This window comes from Cinclus cinclus, chromosome 13, assembly GCF_963662255.1.
Source record: "Cinclus cinclus chromosome 13, bCinCin1.1, whole genome shotgun sequence".
NCBI classification, from domain to species: domain Eukaryota; kingdom Metazoa; phylum Chordata; class Aves; order Passeriformes; family Cinclidae; genus Cinclus; species Cinclus cinclus.
This window is the reverse complement of record NC_085058.1, coordinates 12675417-12695315: the sequence shown is the minus strand read 5'-3', so window position 1 is coordinate 12695315 and position 19899 is coordinate 12675417. Positions and strand designations below refer to the sequence as shown.

At 39.5% G+C, this 19899-nt stretch overlaps 1 protein-coding gene across 1 annotated transcript in view; it reads right to left on the bottom strand.

Moving 5' to 3' along the window:
- Nucleotides 1-4466: 4466 nt before the first annotated feature.
- ADAMTSL3 (ADAMTS like 3) overlaps nucleotides 4467-19899 on the bottom strand; it is a 169950-nt gene continuing 154517 nt past the window's right edge. Inside the window, exons 23-30 of the mRNA XM_062501370.1 lie at nucleotides 15076-15258; nucleotides 12919-13038; nucleotides 11929-12141; nucleotides 9484-9667; nucleotides 6844-7048; nucleotides 5870-5979; nucleotides 5105-5319; nucleotides 4467-4576 (exon numbers count right to left, since the gene is read on the bottom strand). Of these exons, the coding sequence (XP_062357354.1) occupies nucleotides 4467-4576; nucleotides 5105-5319; nucleotides 5870-5979; nucleotides 6844-7048; nucleotides 9484-9667; nucleotides 11929-12141; nucleotides 12919-13038; nucleotides 15076-15258 (1340 nt within the window). The remainder of the gene's footprint in view (nucleotides 4577-5104; nucleotides 5320-5869; nucleotides 5980-6843; nucleotides 7049-9483; nucleotides 9668-11928; nucleotides 12142-12918; nucleotides 13039-15075; nucleotides 15259-19899) is intronic.

Here is a 19899-nt window from a genome sequence, read left to right as displayed (position 1 = left end):
AAGAAATCAGTAATAATCTGAGTGATCTGTAAGAATTTTTTTCTTTATATTTTACTGCCCAGATGACAAGTTAGCATGCCATGACACCTAGGCATTTCTAAAAACCTGGTTTTAGCTATAGTCATTACTCCTTTAACTTCATTCAGATCTGAAGTGAGTATAAAGGTCCCACTGTAATTTCTGGTAGCAGTTAACAGGTGGTAACCTCACTCTTTTTTCTGTACACAGAGTGGAATCCACTCAACCACCAAAAGCAGGTCATTAGACTCTGTTTCCTGATTTCCCTGATCGTGCTCTTTCAGCCTTACTTCCAAAGGAGACAAAACTGATGTACATTGACACACTGACACACTTAGTGCATGTGTCTTCCCTGGCTGAATCATCTTTATACCCAGTGTGCAAATCTCATGAGACTGCATAGATTTACAGAAAATAGAGTAAAACAGAAATACCAGCTGAGGGGCAGAAATCTGTAGGCAGCCAGGCTTCTGTAGCAGTCTGGCTGCTCTTCAAATAATTGCTTGTTCCAAATACACAGACACCCATTTTTTTACAGAAATTTTATATGAAATTGCTTCTGAATGAAATATTTAGTATTTTCTCTATGTATTTTTAGCTGATTTTGAGAAATCCAGATGAATAAATTTAATTACATTCGTGATTTAAGCAAGTCTCAATTAATAGTTCTGTAATTAACTGTATTTTCATGCTCTATCACTCTACTCCAGTATGATTTTTTTCTCACTATTGCATATCTTGTACCCATTGGTGTAGAACAGTATTTGGGTTCTGCAGAATTATGTGGCTGTACTTCATAAGTGAAGTCTTTTATAGAAGGGCTAAGATCAATGGGAACATTTTTAAAGCAGGAACTTGGTCATATGAAAGCAAGAAAGCTGAACTGAGCAAATCAGCTGTGCCCAAAAGCATTGCATGAGAGGGATCCAGACATTATTAGGGCAGCAGTCACTTTTACAGAAGTTTTGTCTTTGTACTGTGTTTTTATAGTATCACTTACTCTGTTAATGACATAGCAAATCAGTTTTAGTTTTCTGTCCGAAAATTATTCTCCTCCCTCAGGTTGTGAATAACAAGAACAATGTAAACCTGTAAGATCCTGAAAGCAGGACAGGAAAAAGTCCAATTGATTGTCATCTCCCTGTACCACAAAATAAAAAATACACTCTATTGAGTAATTCTGTATCATGCCACTACTGAGGAAACAAAGCCAAAAACTTTGCACAGTCACACCTACCCAGGCCCGCATCCTGTGCACAGTCCTGGTACCTCTGGAGCTGTTTACAGAAGCTCCCAGTGTCCTCCAGCTCTCCTTTCTAGGGAGGGAGAAGTGCAGTCTGAATCCACGAAGTTACATGTGCCTGTATGTTCTGCACAAAAGGGTTCTTCTGCTGGGTCTGTGAGGGAGCCCAGATGCTTTTTAAAATTTTCACAGCTGTTTTTTCAGTTCTGAAGTCACTTCCCTCCCTTAAGTTATGGAAAGTCATCTGCTGCCACCTACCAGCACAGTACAAACATTTTGAGAGGAAGGGGAGGGCATATTCAATACATTTAACAGTTCCTCTGCAGATGTGTTTGAAGGCTTTTTTATGGTGGAGGGGCATATTTCCTTTCATTTTGTCCTTTATGTTTTCCCCTAAGTTTAATAGTGAAAGAGAGAAGCCTTTATTACTGCACAGTTGAGAAAGCCCCAACATATTGATTGTGCTTCCAGGAAAAGCATCAAATGATATTATAAACCTTCAGACACTATTCAATACCTGACATCAACTTTTTCATAAGCAACAAATTACTGAGATGCAGACCAAATGAATAGACAGCTGGAAAACTTATATTTTTCCAAAGTAACAGCTTTTTAAAAAGCATTTTATGATGTCATGCTTAACCAAGATGTAAAAGGAGAAAAGTTATTCATGGATTCAGCTATTCTGAGAGTGCTTTCTATGCACTCTGCCATCCAACAGCAGGCTCCACAGCACTGCTGTACAGAGCCTTTGCTTTTTTAAAAGACTGCACAAATGGAATTCAAAACGAAAATTAAGCCTTTGCCAATATTGTTATCTAGGATAACTCTGAAACACCACCATTACATTGTTAGACATTTATTTTCTATTTGACACAAAAATCTTTAAGACTTTTATTGTTCATACTATTTGTTAAACTATTCTTCTAAAGACTATTTACATATAGTGGGTATTCTGAAACAATTTCTTTTTCATGGAAGTATTCCCATCACTCACTAAATACAAAACATGGAACTGTTCTGTCAGAGCTAAATTAATTCTGCTTGGTGAAAGCCCAGAAAAAAAATGTCATTTTATCTCACCTTTTAAAGAATCCTGATTGTAGATTTCAGTGAATCAGAGCTGACATTTGGATTTTGGAAAATTATCTTCCCACTTTTTCAGTCAGTTTACATCTATGTTGTCTAATAGCAGTGCAGACTGCAGTGAAGTTAACAATATGTCTGATAGACTGTTAAAAATAACAGAACAAGAACTAATCTGAGGCTTTGAAAAAATCCCAGAATCACGGACAAAGTAGGTTGAAAAAATAACTTAAGAATGAAAGCACGGTTACCATGCAAATCATGGTAATAAACAATCTCAGGGTAATCACAGTGTTGAGTAATCAAACTATACTTTATTTCAGAAATATCAAAACTACGGTCAAGAAGCTAAAATCTTCAGTTACTGGAGAAGCAATAAAATAATCTACAGAGGAATGTCATGCCATTGCAATCACAAACATTTACAGCACTGCTTTGGTATAGCATGCATACTTATCCAAAGTTAACGCAACAAAAAATGCTATGTGTTAACATCTGAAAACTTTAAATATAAAGGAAAAACACGAATAAGAAATTTTGGTAATAAGAAAAAATATATGTCCAAAAATCTTTATTAAACACTGTACAAAAAAAAATATTGCACTTTTAAATCAGACAATAAATATCTACAAAAGTATCTTACAAATGTTTAATTTAAAAAAATGCTTAAACAATCAAGACCCATTGCTGATGAAAAAGGTAATGATCATGAATATCCTCTCTTTGCAGTCAGCCTTGGACATGATAGTCCACCCTAAACATTTTCTGTACAGTAGTGCTACCCTAATTCTCAGTGATGCAAACCCTCTGTGCAGGATGCTGTGTCTGAACTGCCCCCACAGCAGTCCCAGCCCTCTGCCTGTCACACAGGTCAGAGATGGAACACAAGAGCCAAGTCAAAGTGAGCATTCAGGCCTCCAATATGAGCAGTAGTTTGGAAACTACAAAAGAAAAAATATCTATTTTCTACCTCCTGTGGGGTCCTCTCTGCTTAAAGCCCTGGACAGACGATCTGCAATATGGAAGATAATTTACCCAGGAATATCATGGTAAGAATATATCAACTTGTAAATTACTCACATGGTTCATGGTCGTGATGGAAAAATCATCCTGATGGAAAAATGTTCAAAATAGATTTCTTGCACTTGTCTATCTTCACAATTAATAATTCTTCCTTGGATGTTTTTCCCCATTAATGGAGAAAAATAGAATAATTATTCAAGACAAGAAATCTGACAGCTATCTTGGCCAGTAACTGGCTCCTCATTTGACTTGATATGCAAGAGAACAGTGCTCACAAGTGTTTGTTCAGAGCTCTGACAAGGAAGCTTCTGTCTCATTTAATATCAGTACAAAAGTATAATCATACCAGAACTTCAATTGTACTTCAGAGACTGGAATTAGAATAGAAACAGTAAAAAAATGTCACCTAATTTATTTGGAAGAGATCTATTGCTGCTTTGAAAATTGTATGAGGATCTATAGTTTCTTACTGCATACACAGAAATACAAGCAGGAAAAATTCAATGTACTTCTGTGTATCCATCTGAGAGCTAGTATCCATAAAGCATATCCTGTGAGATCAACCCTTAAGCTCAAGCTGTTCATGAAAATGAAGCTGCTGCCAAAAATTTACAGCTACAAGTCACAGCTTCTATAAATTGAAAAATGGTGTTAAAATGATGAAAAAAATCTAAATCAAAATCCTGGGAGTCAATAGTTGCTGCATTTCCAAAATTTTTCGAGTATTTTTGTGACTCTTCCTCATAAGTTAAGGGCAGTAACCACTATTTGCTGCTTTTAGGTAATGGGTTTTTTCACTGCTAAAATTATAAATTCTGGCCCACACAATTTTACAGATGATATGCCACGATATTATTTTGCTAATCCAGACATGTTTAAAACATTAAAAGTTCCATTGCAAAGAATGGAAAATGAAAGCTCCCAGAAACAATAGCTTATCCAGCACATCAATCCACAATACTGTGTTTTCATTAGCCTCATGTTGCCATTTAACTGTTACAACTAATGTCTCAATTTCAAGAATGTACTTCAAGCAAGTTAGTTCAATGAACCTCTCATCTCTTCGCTGCAGCATCATGAAATTGCCAGAGAGGACTTAGATTTCTTGACATGATTGACACCATCTTTGTTTGTAGGTGTCTATCAAGCATAACTTTAGTTGCTTTACAAATGTACAGTAGTGAGTTATATCCTTGCATTCGCCTTCTGCAAATTATGTTTAAACATTACAGGGCTTTATAATGAGCTGAAGAGAAATAGCAGAACTTGCCCTAGTAATTGTAAACAACTGATGGGTTCCTGCTAGCTTTGTAATTATTTTAGTGTGCATTTCTGGCAGCAGTGGATTCAAAGCTAAACAAGGTCACAAGGTAGAGGTGTGATCTCACTGCATTCATTTACTCATTGTCTGTTTCAGAACACTCCCCCATCTTGGAGGCATTAACAGCTTGCTCAGAGACTTTTGAGTCACGACTGGCACAGTCATGTAGGGAAGTTTGCAAAAAACTTCCTAAATATCCTGTTTCTAAAAGTGCTTCTGAGGCTTTAATATCAAACTGGCCTACTTAGAGAAAAGAAACCCCAGGATTACGAAGTGCTCCTTGGAGAGGATAGTTTTACCTTTGATGTACAATCAAATGCTTGTAGAACCAATAGTGTACAACTGTGAGTCACTTTCTAATATAACTACTACAAACTGTTACTATGCTCATATTTAAATAAACATTTACATACTGCCACAGGATGTGACATTGCAGTGTTGCCAGGTCACTGGTCTCTTCCTCCCTGAGCAGAACTGCTCAGCCACGGGTCTGTTGCTCTGCCTGTGCACGCAGGACACTCGTCTGGACTGGAACCCACTCCCACAGCCCACACTGCAGGGCCTCCAGGGGCCTGTCCTCCAGTACACATCACACACCTCTGAATCACAGTTCCTTCTGCCAGGAGGGCTGTACAGGGAAATAAGTCAGATGTTTGCTTTTGTGCTAAACCCTTATTCGCACGACAATAGAACCCATCAGCCCCCGCACCCCTGCTCATGGCACAACCAACTAGACCAGGATTCTCAAGGTTGTCTCTGTGTTTTGAACATCTCCAAAGATGGAGACAACAGAACTTTCTGGGTAGCCTGTTCCATTTTTTCTCATATTTAAATTGAATTCCCTTTATTTAATTTTGTGCTCACTCAGAATGCCTTCTCACTAATGAGAAAACATGAGTTTCTTTAAACCAGTTTCTTAACCCTGGAACAGCAAAAGTATTTTATCTCTAAGAAAATTTAACTGACCCTGAAACACTGCATACTGGATGCTGTGTGTTCTTCAGGAATAACCTCTCATGGGTTCCTGAATTCACCCAGTGTCCATAAAGGGATGACTGTCTCCACCTCCTTTCCTTTGTTTAACACAAGAGTTTGCCTACTTGTACTGCAGTGACAATCCTGTACCTTCAATTTAATCATCTAAAGAATCTAACTTGTAACTTCTTCACAGTGTTTACCTCTTTCTTTCATCACAGGAAGAGTTTGGCACTGAAGATCCGTTCCGAAGCTGACATATAAACTGCCAGTGCTGTGAACCTGCAGGGCGACCTACACAGCGACCAGAACACTGAAAATTGACAGGAAAGGGTGAGGGAAGAGAAAAACAAACAGCCAAGTTAGTTACAACAGAATTATCCTCCTAGGGAGTTACCCAGCTACGCAGCCCAGCCATGATTTTTTGCATCTTGCATTCTTCAGATCCCTGTCACACCTCAGTTTGGATAAGGCCCACATATTTTTGGTTCTCTCTGTGCAATTTTGCCAAGACACTGACTTTCCTGCCTGTTCCTAAAGCTAAATCCATTATCTTCTTCTTTCATCATGCCAGAACCCTACTGCTACAGAATTCTTTCTTTAGCTCTGCCCATTACAAACTTGCCTTGCAAAAACCTGTACTGGGAATGCAGCAATAGCAATTCTAATTAATTAATTTGCACAATGAACAGTAAATACAAATTGTATCAAGAAGAACACAAGTTTGCTGTCTAAAGGAAGAAATAGAAAATATAGGAAAACAGACTTCTGTGCATTCTGTGAAGAGAACAACTTCAATGTGTTGTTGAAGTGCATTCATTTATCTTTTTTTGGGACTTCACAAGTACAGCTATGCAAACTGTGTAGCAATATGACTTCAATGAAAGCAATAAACTAGCTCAGAAAATGGAGCACATTTTAATGGCTTAGCTTTTAAAATAACACTGAAGCTAATACTCTGGTTTCAGGTCGTGTCTTCAACAAAAAAAACCTTCAGAGAGCATGAAATGAAAAAACACAATTTCTAATTGAGTGCTTTGGAAGGTAATTACAGCCACAGAACTCCTTCCTTGTGCAAAATGTTCAGCCACAAGAGGACAGATGCTCGGGCAGTGGCATGATGGCACTGTCCCACGTTTATAATCTAAGGAGACAGCAGACACATGCTGTTACTTACCTGTGTTTTAGCCTGTGCTGGTGCCAGTGCACAGGAGTGCCCCGTGCAGGGTTTCCTTGCCACAGGCCGGTCCCTGTGTGTGCAGGCTCCTGGCAGCAGGGCCAGGTCACTGCCGTTGGCTTTGGCTTGGTGACACGACAGCTGCCGATGGCGAAATCCACTGCCACAAGAGGCAGAGCACTCAGACCACGGCCCAGCTACCCACCTGAAGGATGCACAGACACATTTATAGCAATTATTGCAGCCTGCTGGAAGATGGCAGCAACTGTTAGCAAAGAAAATGCAGAAGAACCTGTTCTTGCAAATGTTAGATGTGAGAATAGTTAGAATAACTGTCTTCTTCACTTGAGCAAAGTCTTCTAAAAGTGGTGAACTGATGACAGCATATTTGCTAAGAGAGGTTACACAACTCGTTACCAGCATCTGTTACTAGGTGAGCCCTACAGACTCTGCTGGATGTGACATTCCAGGAAGAAGGAGAGTGTACTTTTCCATTACTTATAAAATGAATAGTACCAATTTAGTTGGTACTAAAGTGACAGCTGCCATAACTCATCCAAATTTATTACATCAGGATCTCACCAGATAACAGCTTGAGCAGAACACGTTATTTATGGATTAGAAATTGCAAATATTTAGTCTGTCTTGGCAGCTAGGAACAATACTGGGGAGGCAGCAGGTGGTAATACAATCAAGTTGACTTGCTCTTTGCATAAATCTAGGCTAAAATCTAAAATCGACTTCATGTGTACCGCAACAGTGATAATACTGGAAAAAAAATCTATTTTCTTCTGCAATTATTTGATTTTCTTACACTCAAACAGCTTATAACCAAGGAAGATTAATCTTTTACAGTCTGCACCCTTGTCTTTTTCTCCCTTTTAAGGCTGAAGTACTTTTGCAAACATTTGGTGCAGTGCATGCATAGCCAAGCACAAGTTGAGCAGATACTCAAGGCCCTATATTTGCTTGACTGTACCTCTCCACTGTGACAGAGAGAAGTGACTAAACATGCAAAATGCTTTGAATAATTAAGGTCCCATGCCACTGACCATACATCTAAAGCCTTTATAATTTTATGGATACTTTCTAAAGAGCTGCCTCGAGACGAGAAGATTGTGCAGAAATCAGCAAGTGGGAGAATGGGAAAGGAAGTCTGGACATTTTGCACTTCCCTCCAAAATCACTAATCCCAGGGAAGGAGAGAGACTAGAGGCACCAAGAAACAGACACAGGGCTATTTTCCAGGCACCTGGGATGCTTTTCCTGTATAGAAAGCACTGAATATTTCATAACAGAAAACCAATTTATATGTTAGCATATACATATGGCTCAAGGCAGAGTTAATTATGTTAGTATACACACAATTGCTTTCCATTAGTGATTACATAAGGCCAAATTAAAAGCAGGACAAATCTAAGCATATAAAAAGACAATTCAGTTCCCATTCTCTTTAGTTATATGAAATAACAGATTTGTTTATGTTGTGGATACTCCAGGGTCAGTGATAATCAGATTATTTAGTCATGCCCTGCAATCCACTGAAAGGCATGACCTTGCTCAGAGGAGCCCCAGGACCTCTTGCACTCTACTGTCATCTGATCCAAATGCTAGTGCTTAAGAGGAAAACCTGCAACTGAAGCTGTGTTTCAAACTATTATTTTGATTTCAGTATTTTTCTACTGGCAAAATGTTTGCTTTCTCTGGGCTGGCTGGAGTTCAGTATCCCAATTTAGGATGATCTGCTTTTTTGGCTGCTAATAACGAAATATAAACAATTTCTCCTGATATGTATCTGTTGCTAGGTTTTCTGCATTTAGAACAGAATTTAGAACATACTGGCAAGATGCACTCTCACAATGTCAGCTAAGGTCTTAACACTTCCCTGCCAGCATTTTCCACTGAAGGACAACTCCAAAGTGTGTGTATCCCTCACAGATTTTTGCTGATAGTGATGGCCAGTTGTTTAAAGCACCAAAAGCACTTGTGAGGATCCTCTGGGGTTTCCTTTTGAAAACCTGGGGAAACACCCTGTTGAGCTGGAATGCTCACTGCTGCTTAGATAGTCTAGAGGTATGGTTTTGGCCTTTGGAATCAGATGTGATACACTTGTCTTTGATACAAATATTTTCAGCCTCATGATCCCCAGCTGACCCAGTGAGAAAAGTGGCAGGGAAGGACATTTGAGGAGCACTGTGGTGAGGGGCATTAGGGAAAAATGAGGCATTCCACAGAAAACATTTTACTCAGAGCTCTGCTGGTACAAAGGAGAGCAGGTGAACACAGTTACCCTGGCTACTCTACACACAAGAGGGTTTTCCTCTGGGTTGGCACAGGTTTCACAAAACTGCACATCCCAGCGTCCCAGAGAGATCTCCAGCTTAGCTTTTGAGGTGTGGTGTGGTAGCAGCAGGACCTGATGCAGCAGCATGGAGACACACTCAGGTCTTACTTACTCAGCTGAATCAGGTGTTTCCCTACTTGCTTGTGATCCATTCCCTCATCTCATGTTTTAAGGTTCATGATGAAATAAACCCCACATTTCACACTCAGAGCATAAACACAGAAACAATTTCAGGTGGTGGTGAGTGCATTTTAATACACAAAGAGCACATGGAAATAGAGCAGAAGGGAGTTTACCTGGGAGGGCAGTCCTCTCTGTTGCAGGGCTGGTAAACAGTCACTGGCTTTTGCAGCTCTGTGCATTGTGACTCATTTACTTTCTGTTTCTCTGCATTCATGCACTGTAGGCTCCTGGAGCGGGTTCCTGAATGCCCACAGGTGGCAGAGCAAGGACTCCACTCAGCATATTCCCAGGTGTAATCTAAGAAATACGAATGGAAGCAGTGTGAGAAAGGCACTGTACATTGGAACTGTGTCACATTTTGATTGATTTGGCTCTGTAGGCTGGATAGACACCACATCCTCTGTAAAAAAGGAAATATTTCAGCACTGTGAAAAGGGACCATGAGCCAAAGTGGAATTTAGTTCTGCTCAGCTTCCCCTCAAGTTCAGCCCTTCCCTACAAGCACGAAACCCTCTGGAAGGCAAATGAGACCAGCACATGAAGGGCAGAACCTGGCTCACAGTAGGAATTGATGAGCTTCCTTTAAAACTTTCATAACGTTTTTATACAATGAGCATTAAAAAGAGGAAATTGTAAATCAGGCTCTCTAGGTTTCCTGCTGTTCTACAGCAAGTTTGTCCTGAACAAAACTCATCTTACTCCAGACACCTCACATAATTTCAGGATTTAAGAAAATCCTGTCCTAAACTACAGAGAAGTATTTAATGTAAAAATAATTTGCCACTGAGGCATCTGGCAAGATGAAAAAGGAATTTGTTTTAAAGAGCATTTTATATTAAAAACCGATCACCTCTAACAAGTACTACCTTTATATTTAGTCAGAATTCCACACTTACCCCTTCCTCCACAATTTTTTTTGACACTTGGTAAAAGATGAAGTACTATGCAATGTTGACAGATTTTTATGTGATCACAGAAGGAGTCAAGTTTTTCTATAATAACCAAGAATAATTGATAGCTACCAGCTGTGTCCACAGACTCACTCTTGCAGCACATAATGAATTCTTTAACTTATTGTTTTTCAGTGTTTCCTTATTACTTCTGGATTTCTTAAAATAATACAAAAGGGGCTTTTTCAAAGTAGAAATAGTTAAATTTACTGACTGCAGCTATGACAGAGAGACTGTATTGTTGGTTTAACTAGGATGACACTGTTCAGAAGTGCCCTCAAAACCCCTACTGTGCAAAAACCACCAAGGGAGGTTTTACAGCTTCACAAATGCATGGGTATGGCAGTGATGAAACATTTACTGAAGTGTCAATCACAGTTAAAGCTCAGAACTAGAAAATGAAATCACCCCAAAATACTGCCCAACCTGACTGGAGAGGGGATTGGGCAACCAAAAGGCAGTCCAGCTGCAGGTGGACAGTTCAACTGGCAGAAATTTTAACTGTAATGAGATCTAGATTAACATCTAGGACTAGACCTAGTTTTTGAAAAATTCTGTTAGATTATTTTCTGATTTACATTTGATGTTTAAAAGTAAATGTTTTGATCTTAGATGCACCTCAGTAGATGCATCTCCTTTGCAAATGTCAATTCCTTCATAATCTCAGGCACTCCAGAGCCCTCTTCACCCATGAACAGTCACCAAAAACACCCTCAAACAGAGCACAGGGGATCTGATCCTATTGCTTGAGTCCCTTGCAGATCAGTCATAAGCCAAATCAAACTGGTAGATGAAAAGATAAAACATACAGAAAATCTTACAGTGTCAACAGATGCTTGGTTTTAAATCTGAGTTCCTAATCACAATTGGGATTTAAAAAAGAGAACATAATTATTTTCTAAACACTTAAAATGTTTAAAACATTACAAAATGTTTGCAGATACAGCTGATTGTCCTGCTGGTGCATGTGCAAGTTTCTTTTAAAATTCACCAATTTTCAAATTGTTGCACATTGTATAACTACTGATAGAAATGTGGTTTTGTGCAAGTGCATTATGCTGGGGAACCTTACAAGGCATTCTTGAGAATTTCACATGGAAATCTATGAGTGTGCAGAGTGCTTGAGAGCAGTGATGTGATTAAGGGTGTCTGCAGTAATTAGTATGCACTACCATATTAACTGTAATGATGCTGGAATATGACAATTACATTAAGAATATTTTTATTATTATGAAGATATTTCCAAAGATGATCTCAAAGTCAGTTTTATTTCCGTTTGGTGGGCCACCATGGAGAAGTTTGTTGAAGGGGAAGTTGATAAAACCTGTCTGATTTAAAACTGTTTAAGCAGAAAGACACATTCTCACAGCTTCTCAGATACACAGGCCAGAACCCCCACATTATATTTGGATAAACATTAATTGCCATATCCAACTCTCAGCATGGGCATTGTCTATTGACTTAATTAAGGCCGTTCCCATATGCGAAGCTAAACATGTATTTCTGAATTACATTCAACACAGAAAAGGTTAGTTATCAGCAAAGTCTTTACAGAGCGAAAGAAGATATTTTAAAATTCAAGAATTTGTCATATAATTTTCAACAAACCTTCCTTCTTGACATTTACCCAAACTGACATTAGTTTTGCACTAGCTGAAGTCCGACATTGGAATTGTCCAGCAAATTGACCAGAGTTGGTGTTCACCTCTAGGATACGACCCCCAAGCAGGGTTTGGTATTCCAAGGTCTGAGCTTCCTCAATTGGATTATTTCCAAAGAGCCACTGGACTGTATTTCTGTGGCTGGGCAGCACTGGGCAACCTAAAAATAAACAGCATTTTAGCAGGTTTTTCTCAACACATTGAAACATTTGTGAAAATGTTCAAGTGTGTGATTCTACACAAAGGACACTACCATTCTAAATAAAAACCAAGAATATGCATAAATCCACTGAAGTCCAAGCTGTGGCCCAAAATCCTGAATGGCCCTTGAAGGGTATGAGCTCTGTAAGCTGATGTGTACTTGCCACACATCTTCATCATTTCCCTTTCAGTAAGTTTTTATAAACTTCACTTGTATAGGAACAAAGTGGAAGAGGGGAACAATGATTTAAACGGAACAAAGATTTCAACCCAGACTCTACAATATGCAAATAGGTCTGTAATTAAAGACCTATCTGTTTGGGAAGGGAGTCATAAACACAACAATTGAAATTACTGCATTTTTTTCTCCACAGGGCACAGGCAGGGATGGAAACAAAGGCATTCATTTGGACAGGAAAAAACACCAACACAGAGCCCAGCTGAATCCCTTCTGTTTTTTCAAGTAAAGCTCAAAGAGCAACTACATGGCTTTAGTGTCAGGGTAATTCATCTCACAATTTCTTAAGGAAAGCTATTTTTTGATAGCTGAATTTAAAAAATATGATCTTAATCTAAGGCCTCCTCATTGGTAATTGAGAGCTGAGCTAGAGTTAATAAATCCAGGTGTCACCAAACCTGGACTCTTGGGAATTGCACTCACTTTTTCTATGATGCCCCCTCTATTTTAATAAAATAAATAAATAATATTAATGAAAAAGCAGAAAAGAGAACACACCTATTCTTAGTGGATCGCCAGGTACCACACTGACACTTGTACCAATCCCAGATGCCATCAGGACACGCTTTCTTCTGCTTCCCTTTAATAATTCAGTGTGATTCTCTGCAACTCTTTGTTCTGTAACACAGTGCATATGATCTCTTCTGAGCAAGAATTAAATCATGATGCCAAGAAATATTTCACATCAAAATAGCCAGCATGCTACTTATGAAGCAGACTGATAATAGCAATTTGGAATTCTCTAGGATCAACTTCATTTATGCAGTTAAATTATCTACCTATTAAATAAACTACATGTGTACAGGGAAACAGAAATTATTTATGTTTATGCAAGTTTCTGAATTAATCAATAAATTTATTGAATTTATTAGAAAAATAAGCCTCGAACAGTGCAAAAACGACTTACAGGATGTATTTCCTATTTTTCATGACAAAGTTATTTATTACTTCATTGCATGCAGAAAGTGTAAGAAAAATCATTCTCTCAGTGGAATCTGGCCAATTCCTCTCTTCTATTAGATGGAATTATGACAAAGTGTTATCATAGAAAAAAGAAGAACATCTTTGAAAATCTCATTATGCATAGAAAGAGCATAATGAATGCAAAGCCAAATGCCCATCACTATAGCAACTCCTCCTTTCTATCATATGCCAGCAGAATAACTGCCAAAAATGTGGGCAATCTGTCAGTAAAACACAGTTCTTACCACTTAGTCAACATTTCTGTTTTAATGAATGTACATAACATCTATGACTCTCCTTCCAGAAGGGTCTAAATCTTTTGCTGTGTTCTAACTTATCTGGGTCATTTTACAGCGCTTCAACATTTTTCCTTAGTGTGCAAATTCTGTACAAAGCCTCCTGCCTGTCTGTAAAAGCCAGGACAAAAAAGTCTCCACAAAACCACAGTGAGGTCAGTTCCACAGGCAAAGGACTGGTTGCCTTGTCAGCCCTTAGGGAGTTGTATTGGAAAGGCTGCACAGACTTTGTGCCACTGCTGGACTGCCCCTGATGAGGCAGCAAGACCTGTAGCCAAGCCAAAAATCTGATGGGATGCTTCAGACAACACTGAGCCACTGCAATCTGCAGGTTCTGACAGCAGAAATCCTCCCATTTCACTGCAGTCTTGCACAGCCAAAAAATTGCAGAATTTGTCCCTCTCCTATCCACTCTAGATTTATTTAAACTAATGTCACATGACCAGGAATAGAAACAAAATTTAGATTCTTGTGAGCAATCTTCCAGTCACATCACTATAAAAATATTCCTCTCTGGAACATTCAAAGTTTTGGAGTTTCAGTTCAGGAAAACTGAAACCAGGAAGGCAGCTTCAGTCTACACTCATCCTCACACAGAGGCTCCTGTTATGTCTTTAGAACATCCTCCTTGGCCAACAGAGCCAAACATCCACAACCTGCCCTGGGTGTGTGCCCAAGAAAGGGATCTTTGTAGCAGGACTGGTCACAGGGAGTTGTGCTGCACTTTGTACAGCAAAGGGGTGAGACAGCTCATCTCCAGAGCCAAACGATCCATTGACTGCAGTGATTTACAAGGCATGATAGCAATATACAGGATTACATTATTCATCTGCTTACAATAGGGGTATTTACATGGAGTTTTTTTCTTCATATTTTCTATTCTAAGAGTTCAGGGCTTATAATCAGAGTTCTTTCTTTTCCCCTCCCCTACATTTTATTGGCCTCTACAATTAAAAAAACCCCAAAAAACAGAAAAACAACAAAACCAACTAAACACCAAACCCCAAAACCAGCCTTTGCTTTCATTTTCCTGTGTTTCCCTGAAGATTTTCTGAATACTGAAGCCTGCTCTGTGTCTCTAGTTAGAAGCACTGGGCCCATCGTAACGTGACAGTGAATTTAGTTCCTAATGTGTCAGGTGCTTTAAGGGCTGATTATTTGTCACCTGGAAGCAAGAAGATGGAACAACCTTGAAGTTACAAGTCAAACTATCTGTACCCTAAATCCCCATTACAGGAAGCACAAAATGGAGAGCAGATCCAAGGGAGTCAGATGCAATCAAAAATTTCAGATTTATAGTACAATGTTAAATATGCCCCCAAGTATTTATGGTTAAAGTTTGATTATAAATTGGCTGACTTTTGTTATCAGTAAGGAATTCTCATTTAGCACTTACCAGTTATGCGAAGAACAGATGCAGCCTCAGCTTTTCCAAGGGCATTAGTTGCTCTACAAGTGTATGTTCCTGCATCTCCATAGGAAACATTCCTCAGAAATAAAGAGCCATTCAAAACCAAGAAAGAATTGATTTGTAAAACATCTTTTTTCTTCAGCCATGTTACATTTGGTTTGGGAATGCCTGTAATTGAAAATAAAACATTTATTGTGAGAGATAAGCCATAAGGTTTATATTGCTAACGGCTACTGTAGCATGCAAGAGTCCTGAGTTCCTTTTTAATTTCAGAGTGTGAAAACCTAAGTAATAACATTTCAGCAAAACAAGCAGTTTTCACACTGACAAGAAAACCTCTCAGTTGTGAGCCCTATTAATAATTCATCATCCCACTAATAATAAAGATCAAAGGTTAAGTACTGCAAGCCAGCTCAAAGACAGCTTGACAGACTGCTACCAGTCCTACAAAAGCAATGTGCTGCCTTATCACTGAAAGATGGGACACCACTAAACCCAGTCAGGACCAGCTGATGGAAAGATCTACACAGTACCTTTTCATTCAACCTGCCTCCCACAAGGCAGGAAGATTAAATTTGTTATCAAAAATTAGGGGGAAAAAAATTGGGGCAACAATATTTCTCTTGAAGAAAAAATAAATAGATTAGCAAATACATGTGGCCAATTTATGCCAAAACACTTGTGACAACTTCTCCAAGTTGCAGATGTGATCTGTACAGCTTGTAATGACAGAGGGTGAAGGGAAAGGAGCAGAAAGAGCTATTAATAATGTAAAGAGGGGTTTTCTTGTTAAACAATCTCAGTTAGTGTGGTACAGAAGCCAAAGGTCCATCATTATTCCTGCTATAGTGCTTGAACTCTGAAAGCCTCAGCTCTTGCAGATAACTTGTCATTTTCAATTTTAATCAATAAATTACTTTGAATGCTTATTTTTAATGAAATTATTTTTCCACTGGCACACTACCAGTGGGAAGACTTCAACTGTTTTATTTTCCTCAAACACTTGCCTTCAAAAAGAGATTTTGCAAGTTGGCAAATCAGACACCTCATTGATGTGCTCTGGTTGAGCTGCTGCAGCAGAAATGCTCTTTCCAAGTTCCCAAACCCTGGGGAAGTCACTGGGTAAAGTTGGCACATGTGGCACACTGAGCAGCCACAGACGTGCACAAAGGTGCAGGGATGGGACAAGCCACAGATGAAAACAATCTTTCACCTGAACCCGTTTTTTTTACTAAATAAATAGGTCAGTGCTCACTGAAGACTCCTCAGGCAGGTTCTACAGGAGCTGACCCGAATGTGGGACATTTGGAAGCTGCAGCCATGCTGAATGCTAATTCAGTCTCCTCTCCTCACAGATCATTGTGCAGTATTACTTTACACATGATGTCTTCATGATGTGGAATGGCCTTTAGGAACAACTTTAACATTTCAATCACTGGCTTAGCACTTCCAATGCACACCTCAAGTTTTTCCTTTGCTGTAATAGGAACCAGACATATTTTTTGGAACCTGCTATTTCACTGAAGGAAAAGCTCCCCCTGCCATTTTGTCTAGAAAGGCAGTGAGGAGAAACACTCTCTGCATAGTCACAGATTTTATTCTAGACAATTTAGCAGCTGTTCCATGCTTTTAAACTCGTGTAGAATTGTGTTTTACTGAATAAAGCTGCATAAAACAAGATCTGCGGAGTTGCACAGCAGTCCAAAAACCAGGTTGTTTTTCAAGTTTCTAGAAGAAGCTTTATGCCACTTTGAAAAAACCATCTGGAATTAGGATGGTTTAAGGGTCTTTTTCCATTTTACCCAGATTTCTGGCTAAAGAGTGTAATTCTCAGACATTTTTCCTTTACAGTGTACTTTCCAGAGCCATTCAGGCATATATACTTACTCTGCAGATGGGCTGAGGAGGTGGCGTGAGGGTCTGAGCTATTTTACTCTAAGTCCTAGGGGTTTGCAGCCAGACTACCCTCACTGGCACCAAAACCCAGCAGGCCAATCAGAGCCCAAAAGAAGCCAGAAGCAGCACAGTTGAGATGGGACTGAAGTAAAAAGGTTTAAAGTCAAATTCCACAAAGCACAAAAACGTTCTGAATGGTTCAAATTTAAACTTTTAACCTGAGCTTCTATCAAACATCAGCCCAATATCACCTCGTGATAGTCCTCCCTCTGCTCTCATGACAGCATTTAGAAATGTAGCTCATTCCTAGGATTTAACTAAAGTCAAATATTTTTCTTCCAAAAGGTTTATATCCTAGCGCTATCCCAGAAAAATTGCTATGTCTCTATTCTTCTACGTGCGCCTCATTCAGAGACATGCAGAGCCTTTTCAAATGTGAACTGGAGTTCAGTTTGCAGAAGACATCTGCAGAATAGCTTTGCCACTCGTTTTAAGTTCAAAACTGGGTATCTGTCACACACCTTAAACACAAGTTATAGCAAATGATTCCTCTTTCTTTCTTTCTTTCTCCAAAGAGCTGTATTTGTTTCCCTTTAGGGAAAACAAGTGAGTAATACCACACACACAAGTAAATCAGACCATTACTCAAGTGAATAATGTGAGCACACAAACATAAATTGTAAGTCTGAGGAGAAGTGCAGACAGAGCCCTGCACCCCAGGTCAGCTGCCACGAACCAGGAATCCACCCAAGACATCTTAGGGGTGCTGGCAGTCAGAGATAAAGAGCATGTCAGGGGGAATCCATGGAAAACAAGCAGTTAAACAGACCACATTAAAACCACCACAATGCTTTACACACAGGCATTGCCCACTGCTGTTCTCCAGCAGCTGGTGTTACATGGATACACTCAGGGTGCACCCATAAAGGGGAGCTCTTTGAGCTCAAAAGAGCAGTGGGAATAATCACAGCACTCCTGCACTGCGTTTTACCCCAAACTATCAAGGAGTAAGATTTTATCTAGGAGTTAATTATTGTTATGTGAACTGTGTGCTGAGCCCCTCTGAGCTGGCCTCTTCACAACCATTTTGAGGACCCTTCAAGATTTTGCATTTCATGGTTCCATTTCTTTCCCCAGTCTTTGTATTAACCAATGGAAACCAATTCACTGTCTGAGACAGACTGGGAAATATTGGACTATGTGCTTAAGGACAACTGGTATTTGTAATCAAGCTCCTCTGACCTCTTCACTGGCTTTTGGTTAGGTTGCCTTTAACAGTACTAAGGCAAATGATCAGACTGAGTCCTGAGCTAAGGGGGAAAAAAAAATTATGTCTTTAGAGAAGAATTCAGTCACCTTCCAGGGACTGGGAGAGAGGAGGATTCTACACACTTTGCAGCCAGGACACAGCTCTATGCCAGAAATCAGGGACCTCTAACACTGCCTTTCAGGGGAAGCAAAACCTGGAGGGCAAAAATGTGATATAAAGCTTTCAGAGTTGGGCATCCAGAGAGACACAGTAGAGAAACCACTCAGAAAAAAAGGCTGATATATCCTAATAGACACCCTAGAAACAGATTAAAGAAACAAAGCTGGAGAAAAAGACATCCCTATACATCTCCTTCACATTCTTGGGCAAAGCAGCACATGTATCTCAAGCTCTTCTGGACAGCTTCACTTTATCTGTATGTTCATATGGCCAGAGAAAAATCCTTTTCTGCTGTACGTCTCATGAGAGACAGAGTTCCTGTTTATATTTTCATTTCTGGAATTCCTATTGGGAGAAACTCTTACTGTTAGAGGACACTTACAAAAACTAGTTTTAGGCTGTGCATTTACCTTTTTGCTTAGGAGTACCTTCCATAAAACTCCATTTCACAACCCATCACAACCCCAGCATGCAGTCAGCGTCAGCACATTTCAGGTGCAAAACCTCCCATCGTGCAGATTTTAGTGCTGCTTCTTTAGGAATTAGATTCCATATTTACTGCTCCTGAGATAAGATTTCCCTTCCCTACTGGTATGCAGCAGTGCACACTGAGCTGAGTCTCTTCTAGGAGCTCCTGGGAAAGAGCAGGCAAAGTACACAATTCCCACATTCCTCTTGTGACAAGGCTCTTCCAGTTGCACTGTGAAAAGCACTGATTTTCCTGCACAGAAACTGCCGGACAGAGTTCAAGCATACCATCAAAAACAAGAAAAAATTCAATCTTTTTCCTATGCAAGTAGTTAAGGCCTAACTACTACCCTGTAGAACTCATGTAAATAAAAACCTAAGAGTTTAAAGCAGTTCTCTCATCCAAGTAGAAATGAAACTAAACAAAAATAAGCCAAAACCAAGTGGTTGCTTTCTCTTTTTTTTCCCTTCCTTCTCTTGAAGGATCTGAAATTACTTTTAAGCTTTGGGACATATTTGTAGGACTTCATGGAAGATTTTGTCCTGTGCTCAAGGTTGAATTTTACTGCACATGCTTGACTCCCACTTGCAAGCCAAATAATTCCTGTTTAGATCCCCACACAGTAGGAAAAGGGGAAGGAGGAAGAGGGAAGAGATGGTCTGTAGCCACCTTTGTTTCCTTCCTATCCCATCTTCACACAGATGCAGCTGAGGATGAGCCCAAACATTCAACTCCCTCAGACTGCCAAAGGCTCAGAACCCCTGAGTGCAGTAAAGACCCCAGGGATCCAAATGAGAGATCTCTCACTGGATCCAGAGAGCAGCAGAATCAAACAATTATATCCGACAGTTCCGAGTCAGGAAATCACTTAGGCACAAGACTAAATCCATCCCTATCAGGGAACACAATTACACACACATTTAAAATTCAGGCTGGCTGTAATCATCCTTCATGAACAAAGATACATTCCTGAACTCAGACCTTCTTAGCCTTAGAAAAATTTGAAAATGTAAAT